Source organism: Atractosteus spatula, chromosome 13 (genome assembly GCF_055471065.1).
Source record: "Atractosteus spatula isolate fAtrSpa1 chromosome 13, fAtrSpa1.hap1, whole genome shotgun sequence".
In the NCBI taxonomy this organism is placed as follows: Eukaryota; Metazoa; Chordata; class Actinopteri; order Semionotiformes; family Lepisosteidae; genus Atractosteus; species Atractosteus spatula.
Genome location: NC_142718.1, coordinates 43,564,943 through 43,580,804, shown reverse-complemented (window position 1 = coordinate 43,580,804; position 15,862 = coordinate 43,564,943). Strand labels below are relative to the sequence as shown.

Sequence of the window (15,862 nt, the reverse complement as noted above, 5' to 3'; positions counted from 1 at the left end):
CAGTTCCATCTGGATTCCTGTTTGTGCCTCATAACAATGCCAAGCGATTCTTTGCACCTGCTGCAGCTGTGCCTGACCCATTTAGACCCATTCACTATTTGTACATGTATGGGGTACAAATAGCGTCATCCTGCATTTGGCCTTTTGAATGTCTTGACATACCCACAAAACTTGTTTATGTGTGATATTGCTGGGTTAAAATCTGTCATAGCCTGATGGATAACAGCGCAAGAGACCCATCATATGCCAGTGACTTCGAGATGACATCACCAACGGTGTCAGTATGCTGGAAGATGGGGCCTCCTAGGGAGTCAACATGCAGATGGAGAAGAAGATCACACATCTGTCTTCATATCCAAACTGTGTGAATTCAGGGACATTTTGTAGATGCTAGTTGGAGAACTGGCTGTTTGGAACTGCAGTAAGGGGGTACATCTTCTGCAAGGTGATATATTGAAGGACCCAGTGAAACCTTCTTACCCTGTTGGTCAATTTCAAAAAATGTTACAATATCACCTTGAGACTCTGGACTTCAGGGTCTGCCTGAAATAGGTTTGATGACAACAGGAGGAAGGCCAATGACACACTGACAAATCTGGGCTTAGTCCAGTTATACTGACAGAAGAACAAGGGCAGGGCTAAATCGTTGCAATACTTACTATGTACATTAAGTAACTCTCCATTTCACCCAGAATAGTATTGCTGCTATGACATACAGTAGCATATATATACTGTACATGATAGCCTGCTTCACCTTAAATGTGCTCTATTTTAACTTTCATGCTTTTTGTTAATATTCTTGCACTGTTCAATGTAGAGTATCAGAACAAAGTCCCCTATAACATTATTCAACACAAATAACGGAATAATTTAAATGAAATTAAAAGCACTATTTTGGTGGATAGGAATGCTAGTCCACATTGAGGAAAGATCTTTAATAATTATCTTCAGCAGGAGGAGGGTGGTAGGATGGAGGGGATGGATCTTCTGCTATTAACCCATTAGGCAGTATTCAGACAATTGTACAATGGGTTCAGATAATCTTACAAACTGTGTTCATCTGTTTTCTTTAAGAAGATCCTTACATCTTCATGTATTAAAACAATTATACTGATACCCCCATTATTAACTACATGTCAGTAGGATTACACAGATGAGCCACTAACTCTGACCCAAGTTGTTCACAAGTCTACAAGACATAGAATTTATATCAGACCAAAACACATCTGCAGGTTGTAACACTTAATGCAATTCATATTTCTTTCACTAGATGGCTCTGCAAGCCTACCCTTGTAGTTAAGGCCTTGATATTTTTCATATGCCTGGGTGTTCTACCAGGCTGGTCAGTTGAGGATGAGTTCTTATTGACGATAATGATCTAAAGAAGAGATGAAGTACCTGTCCAAATGCAGTACAGAAGCCTGTTTCCCAAGATTTGTCCCACAGCCATCCAGGTCAGAACCCTAACCAGTCCTCCACCCTCTCTTGAACAGCTAGCCCGGGCCCTTTTTGACTGTAGTTAGCTCTCACTCAGACTTTTCTCTTTCAAACCTGACAGAGTTTAACTGAAACTGACTGAGGTTCAGAACTTTGGTATTATCAAATTATTGCAAAATAGTGTAATTGCAGCTCAATCTTATTGCAAAAATCAACACCATAAAATGGTTAAGAGCTATTATAGTGTTTCTTAAAATGTTTTGAAAAGATAAATAAACATTTTGTTTCAATTTATGTGATTCACCAACTAGAAATTGTATAGTACAAGCATAACAGAAGTAATACCTTACTGTAAAGGCAATATATACTGTATGTAACAAAATTATCATCACTGCTCCCAAAATATGTTATGAGGAAATCATATATTGCACATACTGTATATACAAATTAGACTTTTCTCTCTCCCCATGATTGTTAAGCATTCATGTGAACAAGTTGTATTTTAAAAAAAGTCTAAGCAGATACAAATGTTTTGACAGATTGTTATCTTCAACTTGTCCTGCTGCAGGTTGTAAGGGTACAGAGATGACCTCTCCTGTTTGTCTGATATCAACCTGGCGTGCTCAGGTTTGGCACTTCTTTTCTGTGCTTCATGGGCAAAATTTTAAGCACAGATTTAAGCATTTTCCCCTGGTGTGCTGAAATATATTCTGACATGCTTTACCAAGACAGGCAAGGAGCTACAGAGACAATCTCTTATAAAACCTGGTCTTTGGGATACAGATACATTTGATTCCATTATTCTTATTTAATTTATGTGGTTAACCATGTCAATTTCATTTAAACCAGGACTGAATTAAAATAGGAATGTCACTGCCACCTCAGCAAAGGGCTAGCTCATATTGCCACCCTGTCACCATTAATTCATCCACATGAGCCCCGCAGAGAGAAATCCTGTGTCCTGCACATGGCTTCATAACTTTCTACAGCTTGAAAAACACTTATCTTCATTTTAATCAGACTTTATCATTTATTAGCACTGAGCGATTCTATTAAAGTTAAATGTGGCTTGACTGACTTGGAAGAGGCAAGAGACAATAAGCTGATGAATATTAAGCATGCTTATAAGTAAAGAGAAAATGAAAGTCCTGGACCTGACAGGTTCACTTATTTTGGTAGGGAATGATGTGGAAAAATAGACTGAGCAGACAGTGTCCTGTTAATTTCTACCTAAAGGTGTATTGTGTTCAATCATGTTTCAACACTGCAATGGGATTTAAGGGCACATTTCTAGAGAATCAACTGCTAATAGAGGAATGTTGTACTCAATAGTTACAAAGATTTTTTTTACTGGGGAATTTGAAAATAATCAAACAATGTTTTGCTTTACTAAATCTTTTGGCACCACAAAGACCTTGTCTTACATAATTCCTCTGAGAATTCCAATTAGCCATTGTTTTGGATTGCCTCTTTATCTCTCATATTATATAGTGGAAGTTAATTTAAGAAGTTCAGGTAGGTAGCTGCGTCAGTATGCATAGGCTGCAAAGGAACAAGTAATAGGTTTATTCCAAGCTGAAAAGAGAAAAAAGAAAATGAAACGTTTCGGCTGTGGGGCCTCCTTCGGGTGTAAGGTGCTTACTGTACATTGTGTTTTCTTTCTTCTCTTTTCAGCATGGAATAAACTTATTACTTGTTAATTTAAGAAGGAGATTTATTTTAATTAACATAGTTGTGGGAATTAAAAAGGCAAAACACACATACAGTAGATGAAACTGTGTGGTTCAGGCTATTTGGTCCAGGCTGTTGTTTTGATTTTAGAAACATTGTTGACACTATCTTAGTTTCCTATTCATCAGGATTCTGCAAGATCCTAGCCACTCCATGAGTAAGTCTCTCTTTCCATAAAGATGTATAAAATATAGTTATGTGACCATAAGGTGGCATCATGGGCTTACTTTAAAACAATGTAAACTAAGAAGAGGTTTCTAAGTAAATGTCTTGTTAAAGCCTTGCCACAGCGCTCTTCTTGTTGACATGAGTTTGCAATGAGTGCAGCGCTGCCTGAAGAGGTGCAGTATGTGGACCCGCAGTCTGAGAGCGGAGGGTAAGAAGGGAGCCGCAAGGCTAGACTGGGCCTGTGTGCTGTGTCAGGGCTGAGTAGAGACAAAACAGAGCCTCTGCAACAGTGAGCAGCACATGTAAAATTACCATAAAGGTTTTTATGATTTTTTATAATGCATAATGTAATACTAAATAAAAAACACTCTGGATGCCGCTTTTGTTAAGAGCAAATAAATAAATATCAGAGTTGATTAAAAACACAAGGGTATCATTTCAAATTGCGATTTACCATGTCTGTGTGTTGAACATTATAATAACAAATTCCTAGCATTTATAGAGCACCTTAGCCCCAGGTTCCAAAGCTCTTTACACACAGCAAAGGAGGGGAAGCACTGACGTGTAGCACCAGCAGCCCCACTGCACAGCTCAGGCCAGGTGGAGAAGTGAGAAATGTTTCCACTACTGGAATTGAGTTAGAAGTCTGTGGAGGCCAGACTGTGCAAGCTCCCTGCTCTTTCAAACAGTGCTATGGGAACTTTCATGGTCCCAGGATGATGACCAAGTAGATGGTACCTCTGACAGCGGTGTCTCCAATAACCATTCTGGGATATTGGCTCAGGAATTCTGTCCCAGAGGGAAGAACGCCACCTACTGTTCTACCAACAGCACTTGCAGCACCATCTTGGTTTTCTTTGATGGTTTTCCATCCCAGATTTCACCAGTAGCTCTTGTGAGCTGAGGTGATCAGGTTTCAAGGTAGTTATGCTGCCATCATAGAAGAAATATTTTAGAAGGTAGAAAGTTCATTTTACAATATTGGTGGATATTAATGAGAGTTTGAGAGCACTTATTTCTAAAGAAAAGGAGTAAGACAAGCTCTAATTTGAGCAGACAGACAAAGGTGAGTCAGTGACCAACAGGTGAGCTTAAAGGGTACTTCTCAGTTTTGTTGTTATGGTTGCTAAGTGCCATTCACTCCAGTATTTTTATCCTTTGAAGTCTAATTAATTACCTTTGAGATCAATGGGATTTGTAATTAGCATATAAATTAAATTCCTTATAGTGGGATTATCCAGTGAAGGAAAACAGTTTTGGCACAGATTTCCATAAATTTATCACAGAAGCATCATTTGATACTTTGCAGTCTTTCACTTACATGTAGATATTGTTTGTATTTAATGTAAAAATACAATAGACGAGAGATAAAGGTATCCAAATAATATATTGCAAATGTGATTAATGTAAATGGGGGGTGGTGGTTAGCATTGGTGCTCTGTGGAACTGTGTCCCTGGGTTTAGTTCTTGGGGTGTTATCTGCGTACGTCTTCTCCCGCTTTTTACGTGGGATTCCTCCTGCAGTGGACTGGTGTCCCGGCCATGGTGTATCCTGCCTTGCGCCTGCTGCTTGCAGGGATAGACTCCGGTTCCCCGCGACCCTGAGTTGGAAGAAGTGTTTAGAAATGGATGGGCGTACAGTATGTACTGTAATATCGCCGATCACACCAAAGGCACGCAAAGCACTTTATATGTAAGAGTCCACTCCACCCGTCACTGAATGTAGCCTCACCTGGATGACGCACGGCAGCCATTCCGCACTGCAGATCTGAAAATTACTCTAGAAAGACCGGATTGTTTATTTAAAGAACTACAGTATGTATTCATGCGTAGACAAATGTGAAACTGTTCATCGAGTGTTTTTTTTTCAATCTAGATTAGTAGATACACGGGGTGACTTTCTGACTTTCTATACTTACATATAAGTGTAAGCAATTATTATTATTATTATTATTATTATTATTATTATTATTATACTGTAGGTGATATAGTTATAACACATTTAGTTTGTCAGTTTCCTAAGGTTCAGTGTTGAGGATATAAAATAATCTATTTTCCCAAAATATATGGACTATTTCAAAATAATAGCCGTATGAAAAACACATTTCATGTGAATCGGTAAAAAGGTAATGCCGCCGAAAAGATCTCCTAGATAAAAAAGTGACCCTGCGTCTTTAACAAGACTTCGATTTGCTCAGAGCATGGGAGGGGTTATAAGTTTCTTACGTCTCCAGATATGAACAGCCTCTTAACTTTTTATCTACTATTTTGACACCCGACACCTCAGCGTTTTCCAAGCTCGTGCGTTTAAAGTTGCATTCAAAAGCGACAGGATGAACTCGAGGTGTGGATGAAGGTGTGCGCGGCGCGCAGCTGGTCAGGACCGTCAGGGGAGCTGAGAAACTGTGCGCTGTGGCTGTTCGTGCATGTCGCGGCCGCTACGAGACTGCTTCTCTCTGCTTCAAGAACAGTGGTGAGTCGCTGTGCAGAAATCGCAATAGCAGAGGGAGTTCAAAGGCGTCTCGTAGAATTACACCGTACTGTAAAACCGTCAAACGTGCTCACACGTTATGGGTTAATCTTACTTTTTAGTTTTGCTTTGTGATCGGATAATAAAATAGATCTGAAAACATTTGCTGTTATTTGCTCTTCTTGTTGTTCTGACCCATCCAGACCTTATTACTGTATATGATTAACATGCCTTAATAGGAAAACGTTCAAAGTCCTTTTGGAGCCTACTTAACCACATCAGTGTTCGCGTTTTAGTACACAATTATGTAAAAATAGTCCAAACAAAAGTAAGTTTCTATAGGTGAAACTTGTTTAACGTAATGCCTTCCGTTATTTTGTGACAAAATGAGAAGGTTATCTTCCGTTTATCTTATATAAATTGAATTAAAGTCCTTGTCAAAAACATATAAATTCCTAGAGAGGCACTATTAGATATTACAACTCAAAATACCTCTGCTCTGTCATAATTGCTTCTTTTCTGGCCATAATACAGTATTCACTTTTATTTCTTCACAAAAGGACTCAGTTGTGGAGACCGAGCCGGCTCATTTGCAAGAGGCCTCTCCTCAGGGGATTGAGCAGCGTGTTTGTTCCCAAATTCTGACACCAGCCTGTCCAGCTGTGACGTTGCTTGACCGATCGTTTTGCATCTGGCTCTCCTTGCTTTTCACTTCCTCTTTTATTCCGATAAACTAGATGGAGAATTCTGTTTCCTTTTGATCATAATCCCTAGCTGGAATTTACCTAGAACTACAGTATAGTGCCTGCAAATGGTTATTAATTAAACAAAAATCCCCCCCCCCCCCTCCCAAAAGCAGATACCTTACTCTTGTTTTTAATATCCAATGACATTTCAAGGGGCTTCATTGTAAGTAACAGCTTGCACAGGGATTAATAGTTCCCAAAGAGCTTTACACTGAAGCAGAACGTGCAGTGAAAAACAAGGTCTCCGTCATCTGGGGGCTCTCTTCTTATTTGATCTTAATATTTATTTATTTTCAGAGCTTTAAGATCCAGTGCCGCTCCAAATGAAACAAGCGCTACTTAAGCCGATCTGTTTTTCACAGATAATGGGATCCTGCTTCAGGGAGGTACCTGAAAACTATAAATAGAAGGATTTAGACTCCCAAGATGCAGAAGTCTCAAGGACTCTTTTTGTTTAATCCCACAGAAACACTGCAATGGCATCATCTATGGAGAGTCTGGTGAGCGATGAAACCCAATACCTCAAATCATTCCAGCTGTTCTTGGATCGCTCGTCTGAACACCAGTGCATGCAGAACTTCATTGATGGGACTCTCCCCAATATACTCGCAAGGTAATACACACTACACTAGGGAGGGTGCATTGTTAGCAGTTCCCATTTTCTAATTGGATGGTACCAGTACCCATTGATACAATAATACCATTATTTAATTAAGTACTAATTGTTATGGATGTTTATACAGTTAATAAATATAAAGCAGACTAGTGTTTTAACGTCACTGAGCAGTGAGTGAGCAAAATATTTTTAATCTGGCATACCATGTGGGTATGAAGTCTCATTTATTGAAGCTTTCATAAACATATAGCCCAGCTTTTTCCAAAACAAGAAATGTTCTAGTTTAAACCAGATATTCGCTGAACATTAAAACCAGCCCCCATTTCTTTTTTAAAAAGACCTTCAGCTTGTATAAGGACTGTTGCAGCAGTGATGTTTCATGGATGTGGAAGTGTTGTGCTCCTTCTTTACCTTCCCCCTTTCTTAAAATGCTTAAAGGGATTATTAATGCAAATCCCAGAGCTCACTCTGCACTCCTCTGCTTAGGGGATGATGTATTTCCACAGCAAAATGTCATTTCAGCCCTCTCCTGTACATCAAGTCACAGCTGCCCACCTGTTACTGTGTAATATTTGGGTCATTGTCTCTATCTAGCTGTTTACTGTGTGTACCTGCTAAAGTAACAAATGTCTAACCTGCTCCCAGTTCTCGTTGCTCCACTGGTTTACTAGGATGTTGAGTTAGTTCATTCTCTGCTTCATAATAGCTGAACAGTCACTGTAGATTCTCTCACCAAGCTGCAGGTGCTGCTGAGTAGTTCCTAGGTGTGAGCATTGGCTCATTGGTCATGGTTTGAGTCATCAAGTGGAGACAAGTCTTCTGGAAGAGCTTCTGGAAGAACAAGCTAATCAGCCATATTGTTGAAGCCTTTCCAAAAATGGCTGAGAGTCACAGATTAATTAGCTACTGATGACTAAATGGCTTAGATTGTTTGAATGGCCTTCTCTCGATTGTAACTGTTGTGTTCTTTTGATCCAGCACTGCTGTAATAAGGCCTGTGTGACTGGAGAGCTGGCCAGTCATCTAGGAATGTAAAAGCAGCGGAGCACTGCCTGTCCAGTTTAACAGGATTGATCAGGAGCTGTCAGTAGTCGATCAGAGGATCTCAAACCTGTCTGAGAAAATTTTCAAAAGTGCCTGCTGGGTCTGGTCCTCAGCATTGCACTCTTAAACACAGTCTACCCAATGAATTGGTCTTCAGCTCCTAAGATGGTACAGATTTCATGTTACCTGTAAATGATGCTGCAGATTTCTACTTGACTTTTTAATTACAAAACTTTAATGTAAATTAGTGATTAGTAAAAACAAAAAAGTAATATACAGTACTTGTAATCTCATACTGTGCAACACTTTAAAGAATTTAGCAATCCCTTTATACCATAGCAAGGACCGACCTTATTAAAAGGTAAAGTAAAATTAAACATTAAAAAAATGTTGGAATGCAGTACAAAAGCCACTTTTATCAGCATTTCATTCATTTACAGAAGGTCTTGACATGAACTGAAGTTCACCGGTGTAAAGTACAAAACGTTGTGTAATGCAAACTAATTGGTGGCCTGATGTTAGTACTCAGTTATGAAGCACTGAATTAGCAGCAGCATTCATTCTGAACATTGCCCTGCAGCACACTATAGCCACAAGGTAGTAAAGACAAGGAAGAATGCTTTCAGCACCTAGTTGGTCATTCTGTTTTTTCCTAAACTTGTGCTTGTTACACAGAGGCTAAATGTTACAGATATCCGTTTCAAAATAAAATGATTGCAAAATTGCTAAGGCCATTTTCAACTAGCCTTTGATGGAAAGATTAAGCTGAGCTCTGAGAATTATGAAAGGAGCTTAACTTTTACAAAATGAGTGTGGTTGTTTTTCCTGTGGTTAACAATATTAAATGTCAGCACTGTAAAAGGTGTGCCCTGTCCTGGCGATCCTACTGGCATTGTAGACATTTCTGTATTTTTAACTAATGAGGAGTTTTGTATGTACAGTAGTCATTAAATACATTTTCTTCTGTCTGACTCCTGTTGAAATTGACATGTGTTGTGTATTGTTTAGTAAGGTACACATGTAACGCCAGTAACACATTTTGTGTGCAGAGTTGGAGATGGAAAGTCCAGCCTGGATGTCATGGGCATTGGCAGTGGAGGAGGTAAGTCTGGATATTTGTGTGTAGTAAATGACAGAATATTTATTGCACAAATTCTGTGTCTTTCATACGTATAGTAAACACTTCTCTTGATAACACTGGGAACTGTACAAATAATGTTTAAGTATCAGTAAAAGTTTTTTAATCAGCCTGTTGTACCAACTGTTGTACTGTATTTGGTGACCTTTGCTTGGGCTGATAAAAACCTATCTTGAAATGTTACTGTCCTTGGACACTGGACTTTCTATTTATTAGTCTGGAGTCAATAAAACCAAGCTCTGCTTTCCAGATCCACAACAATTTTTGTCCACTTGATATTTTCTTTAATTAAAGCCAAGAATGCTTTCTCTGGCTTCCATGAACAACCAGAATTAGTTAGGAAAAGTTCTGTGATTGTGCTGTGGAGTTCATGGTCTGATCTTGTTTGGGACTAGGCTGTAGCTGGTAAGCTGGACTGGATTGCTTCTATGTGCTAAAATATTTACCCCTTTTGGAAGTGGTTTGGTGGAAGTTAAAATCAATCAAGTGTTCTGTTTTAGTTTCAAATGTATTCTACATTTTCAATATAACCCTAGTACCTACTGTAGCTGTAAAATAACACTTCCTTATAATTCTTGGAGCCTATGGCCCATAAGCTACTGAGGATTATTCATTTTTAGGTGGGCTGGCTGCTGGAAAAGCAATACCTATTAATGCAATTTTGTACTCACATGCTTGGCAATCAATACATTCTTAAAATTTTCATTCACGACTAAGATTCGTGGTTAATTGGTTAATTCCCTAATGATATTGAAGATTTAGAAATATATTTCACATGTGATGGTGTAAAATGTGCTTGACTCAAAGTGCAGTATCTTGAAGATATTTTGAAGCCCTGAATAGAAGTGTTAAACTTTTTTCCCCTAATTCTAATTAAATCTTTAGATCACCTTAGAAACTATGAGCACCTGCTGGAATAAAAACTGGAAGTACTCACTTCCTGAAAATAGAAGCCATTCTATTGTGCGGCACAAAAATAGTTTAAAAGAAAAAATCTGATTTCTGGCCTTTGCAGTTTGCAGTTGTTCCCCAGAGTGATGACTGTGAGAGAAATGTCCTGAGAACTCTGAGACTCTTCTGCAGTGCTCCTTTAAGAATATATTTGCATTGCCTTGATTCTTAATTCCTCTACTGTCCTTGCTACTGTGACCAGCACAGTTTAAGTATTATTTATTCTGCTCCTGTCCAGGTGAAATTGATCTGCAGATACTCTCCCAGATGCGTCTGAAACACCCTGGAGTTTTGATTAATAACGAGGTAGTGGAACCCAGTGGCGGCATGATCCACAACTACAAAGGTACCTCCTTTAGGCTAGTTCATATCCAGGTCTTTGTAACCTGTAACATGATCATGCATATATGAATTTTCCACTCATTGAAAAACAGAAATCCTGACACCACAAAAGGGATGTGAGAAATTAGGATGTGTGATATAGCCTATGTGTGACAGTGGAGCATTGCTTTTGCAATGAACTTTACCTTGCACCTGCATGACCTTACATTCAGCTTTGCTGTACTGTCTTTAACACTGATTTCACATTGCAAGCCGGAAGTGGTTGGGGGTTTATAGTAGTAATTTCCAATCCTTAAAATAAGTTCTAGGAATGAAAAAGGGCCAAGAAAACTGCAAAAAGCATGTTAATCCCTCTGTCGCAGACAATGTCATCCAAGAGTTTCAGTTCCTCTATATTGTTCCATAAACTTCTCTGTTTACTTGTGTGAAAAAATGAAGTACTCCTTTTTACATAATTGGTTTGATTAACTTTTGATTAACTGGTTATCCAGCCAAATACATTGTTTTTTTTTAATTACTTCTTACAAATGACTTAAATGCATATAAACTTATTATGGGATTTAGCTACATATGTTACATACTGTACTTATTACCATTTCTTTGCATTATCTTATCCTAGTGTTAGTGTCCAAGACTCCTAACCTCGAGAACATCAGCTTTACCTGGAGGAAGATGACGTCATCTGAATATGAAGATCACCGGGAAGAGAACAATGTCGACACAAAGATGGACTTCATTCACATGATTCAGGTTCCGGCGGCCACCCTTGCACTGCTCAGTGTGTTTTTGTGGGGGGTGTCCTATACTGCTTGGACACCCCGAGCTGTTCAGTAAGTGGGTCTCAAGGAACTGACCCAACCAAAACAACACCTTAGCTCTTCTCAGCTAACCTCTTCTCTTAGTAACATCCCTGGCAGTAATACAGCAGGGCAGCTAAGATGTGGACCAGTATCAAAATTAAACCACTCTAAATGTGGGGCAAAAGAACTTCACGGTGTCTGCGGGTCGGTCCTTGTGTCTCCCCCCTGGGCTGGCATCTGGAAGAGGTTCAGCTCTCGTTCCAGGCTCCCAGTCCCGGTTCTGGAGGCGCAAACACCTGTTGGCCCGTAATTCACTTAATGGTTTAATTTGAACTCTTAATTGTGTTCCATTCCTAAACATGTAGGAAGTTTTACTCTGTTTTATAAGTATAATAAATTTAAGAACTTTGATTGAAAACTATAGTCACAGTTTGGCACTAGCAAAATATTTTTTGCTTCTGCAAACTAATGGAACCTACAGTATTCAGCAGTATCTCGCCCTCCACCTAACCCTGCAAGATATTTTTCATTGACTGCAGTCTGTGCTTGCGGGAGACGCACAACACGCTTGTTTCAGATCTAGAACACAGGTCTGGTGGTTGTCACAGCCCTGGTTTTCTGGAAAGGAGTGCAGGTGCTGTTTCATGGGAAGTTCACTGCTGCTCCTACCCTGAGTGTGTGCTCCAGTCACCCAGGCCGACACTGCAGCCGCACTCGGCCTGCCCTTTCACAACAGAGTGCCTCGGTGATCTTGCACAAAGGTGGCAGATGACAAAATGGGAACCCTGCGGTCTTGATAGATGGTCTAGACAAAAAATCACTTTTCAACGGGAAAATGATCCGAAGCACAAGGCCAAAGCTGCACTGAAGTGGCTTAGGAATAAGAAAGTGCATGTCCATGGATAACATGGCTTGAATCCTGTTTAGAATCTCTTGGAAGACCTGAAAACTGCTGACCATAAGTGATCCCCTACCCACCAGAGAAAGCTTGAGCAAACTCGCCCGTAAGGATTGGCAACAATTGCACCAAGCCTGTGTTGGTACAGTAGTTGCCAAAAAAAGGCTTGTGACTGTAATTACTGCTAAAGTTGCTTGCACCAAACATCAACCTATTTCACTTTTTTTCTTTAGTATTTGTTGATCTGACTTATGTTACCCTTGGACGTTTGAGCATTCAGGTTTTGAATAAAATATTAAGTATAAAAATGTGTGTGCAGCATTTTGTAATTTTACTGTGGCGCACATATTGATTGGAGGGGCACTGATGTGGCACTTCCTCTAGGGGTAGCAACTGCATTCTGCCTGAGTAGGAACAGACACTGTATCTACAGCTACTGTGTCTTTAAATACCAGTATTAACAGTACACTTAGGTTTATATAAATGGGGAAAAGGCTATATTCGTTTTTAATTTTTTTTAATTATAGTGTTGAACAATGCTTTGTACTAGCTAAGATATATTGTAAAATCTTTTCAATTTTTTAATAACATTTATATTAAGTACTGTATGTTCGCGCAATTCATATATTGAGCACATATGTGTTGTCTGGTTCAGTACCAAATCTACTTCAATCTTTTATTTCTCTTTCTTAGACTTGGCCAGTACGTTACTTATAATAAATTGAAAAAAAAATTAAAGGAATCTGCATTTTTGTTGTTTTTTGTGTGTAGATGCTGTATTATGTGTCTGATCCTGGCGCAACGGTCAAGTTTTTCCGAAGTCTCCTGAAGCCGAATGGAAAACTCCTTATCATCCTAGTGTCTGGTACAGTATCCTCAGACATATGTTTTATTATTGACATAACCCAGTGTAGGAACATTCCCCTAGCCATTACTGCAGCAAATGGCTGGTTGGATATAATTGAAATTGGCTATAATTGCTGCTTTTTAAAACTGTTCTTTAATGACTTTTTCATTACATTTTTTACAATTTTTTTGCATCACATTTCAAAAGGAAGAGGGTGGTAACATGTCATGTAAAGAGTTACAGAGATGCTGTTCCCCAGATGTTAATTTATACCTAGTTTTCACTGTGCTGTGCGGAAGGGATACATATGTTATCGAAGATGTCCTTCTGTTGTCAGCGTGAAGATGCGGCTCTCCTCCTCCTCACCTTGCAGTGGGAGATTTAAAGAGCTTGATGGGGGTGTTGGCAGCCAGCTCTCTGCCAGGGACAATTTATTGCACAATGGACAAGGAGCCATTGCTACCTATTTATCATCTTGTTGAAAAGCTTTGTACTTCTTTGTGTTTCAGTACTTTAACAAAAGAGATCACTTTATTGGCCATATACAATTTCTTGCATTAGGAATTTATCTTTTCGCATACCCCAGCTTGCTCTCCATGAGACACACAGACAGGGAGAGAGAAGCTTGAGATCAGAGTGCAGGGTCAGCCATTTATACGGCACCCCTGGAGCAGCTGGGGTTAAGGGCCTTGCTCAGGGGCCCAATGGAATAGGATTCCTCTGCCAGCCACAGGATTTGAACCAGCAACCTTCCAGCCACAGGCACAGATACTTAGCCACAGAGCCACCGAACTGCCCCCAAAACACCCTCAAAAACATTTATATTTAAAGCTGATAAATAATTGGTTAAAAAATATTCATATTTCATTTGTCTTCAATTTTCTGTGTGGTAATATAGAACAGCTAAAGCTTTATAACGTGTTCTCTTCAGAACACTGTCTCTGTTTTCTGAAATCTAGCGTCACTCATTCTCCGTTTCTCTAATACTGCTGGTGTCTTTATTTTTGCCACTTACTTGATGGTGGTGTGAATGTCCCCTGTTCTTTGCAGTGCTGAGTGTAGGGACGCAGGGCCTCAGAGTGGGCGCACAGTGCATTGCCCTGCTTACCCTGGTCTGCCCACAGATTTTTTATAGAGAATATGCTTTTATCCACTGAAGGTGCAAGTGGATGGAGTGAGCTCTGGAAGAGATACAGGAAGGAGCTGTGCAAGTCTGAAATAAGCCAGTACATCTCCACTGGGGACATCGAGGACTATCTGGATGCAGAGGGTATAAAATACCAAAGTTATGAACTTGCCTCCAGCATGGACATAACAGAGTGCTTTACTGAGGGAGATGAGAAAGGAGAGCTCTTGCTTGATTTTCTCACAGAAGTGCGCAACTTCAGTAAAACAGCCCCACCGGATCTTAAAGCTGGAGTGATGGCATTACTCCGTGACCCTGTGTGCAGCATGGAGATAGACGGAAGGATTATTTTCAACAATAACCTGGGTGCAATAGTGGTTGAACCATGACCACAAATGGGGCAATTGTGTTTATGCTTAACTTCAAAATATCCTTTCCTTGAACTATGTTATCAATGTTTCATCAGTAACTAACCAGAAGGCACTTTTTGAGGCACTTAAACAGGCAGGGTTGAAATAGTCATAAAAAGTGATTTTAACATGATTAATGTTTATTTTTCACACAGACAGTGTTGTAAAAAATGGTGAAAAGGTAGGACAAAGTGGACATATTATGCAAATTCTGTTTTTGGTTCATAGGTGTCATGTAAAGATGAAATGATACCCAATAAAGTAATCTTCTAATATGCTGCAATATCAGTGGTTGTCAATTTTAATAGAAAATGTGAATGTGACTGTAGTGTTTGAAATATGTGGAAATCAGTGTGGCTTCTAGGAAGGTAATCTCATATGACAAAAGCTTACTAACAGTATCTCAATGAAGGTAATGAAGGCTGCTCTTGTTGGCACCATAGCCCAATTTCAGGCTTCACCCAGTGCTGTGTATAAGACTCTGAAACTGGTATTATTGACAATAGAAGCAGTATAGAAAAGGCTAAAAATATTAAAAATTAATTTCAATTCTCTGTATGAGAGGCAACAGTCTAATAGTAATCTTGTGAAGAACCTTCTTGCTTGTACAGGTTTTCAATCTGGAGAGATGAGAAAGGCGAGCTGCACATTAGCACGTAATAGTTGCAATGGGTGTGGACCTGCACAGCTGTTTGAGTGAGTGCACCACTGCAAGACAAGAGATCAAACACGATGAAACATCTGTATCCCTTTGAAACCATTTTGTGTTAATCTTGCTGTTCTTGAATAAACCTTAACTGCTGTGCTTGGATTATAGTTGGTTTTTTTTCTTGATGCTGTTTTGTTTTCTCCAGTTCTTCCTTTTTCAAGGTAGCATGTAGAGCTATTTTATTTTTTTGTAAAACAGTATGACACAGACAAATAAGGGGTGGTTGAGCACCAGGAGCACAGCTTAGGTGCTGCCCCAGGGGATCATTCCTGAGCCACTGGGAAATGGGAGATGCAAGGAGCCTGAGATTATTGTTTACCTCCTGGAAGCTGGTTACCTTGTACCCCGCAGAATCAAGGACACTGTGAGCCCTTCATTGGCTAGAAGAAAGGACACTGATAAAACTGTCCATTGATCGTTTCTGGGGTC

General features: G+C 39.5%; 1 protein-coding gene across 1 annotated transcript; it reads left to right on the top strand.

The window, feature by feature from the left end:
• Positions 1-5,560: 5,560 nt before the first annotated feature.
• hnmt (histamine N-methyltransferase) lies at positions 5,561-15,535 on the top strand. Its single transcript, XM_088931010.1, has 7 exons — positions 5,561-5,809; positions 7,019-7,165; positions 9,262-9,314; positions 10,540-10,647; positions 11,263-11,393; positions 13,113-13,206; positions 14,348-15,535. Exons 2-7 carry the CDS (start codon positions 7,029-7,031, stop codon positions 14,701-14,703), a joined length of 879 nt encoding a protein of 292 aa, XP_088787136.1. The 5' UTR covers positions 5,561-5,809; positions 7,019-7,028; the 3' UTR covers positions 14,704-15,535.
• Positions 15,536-15,862: the final 327 nt, after the last annotated feature.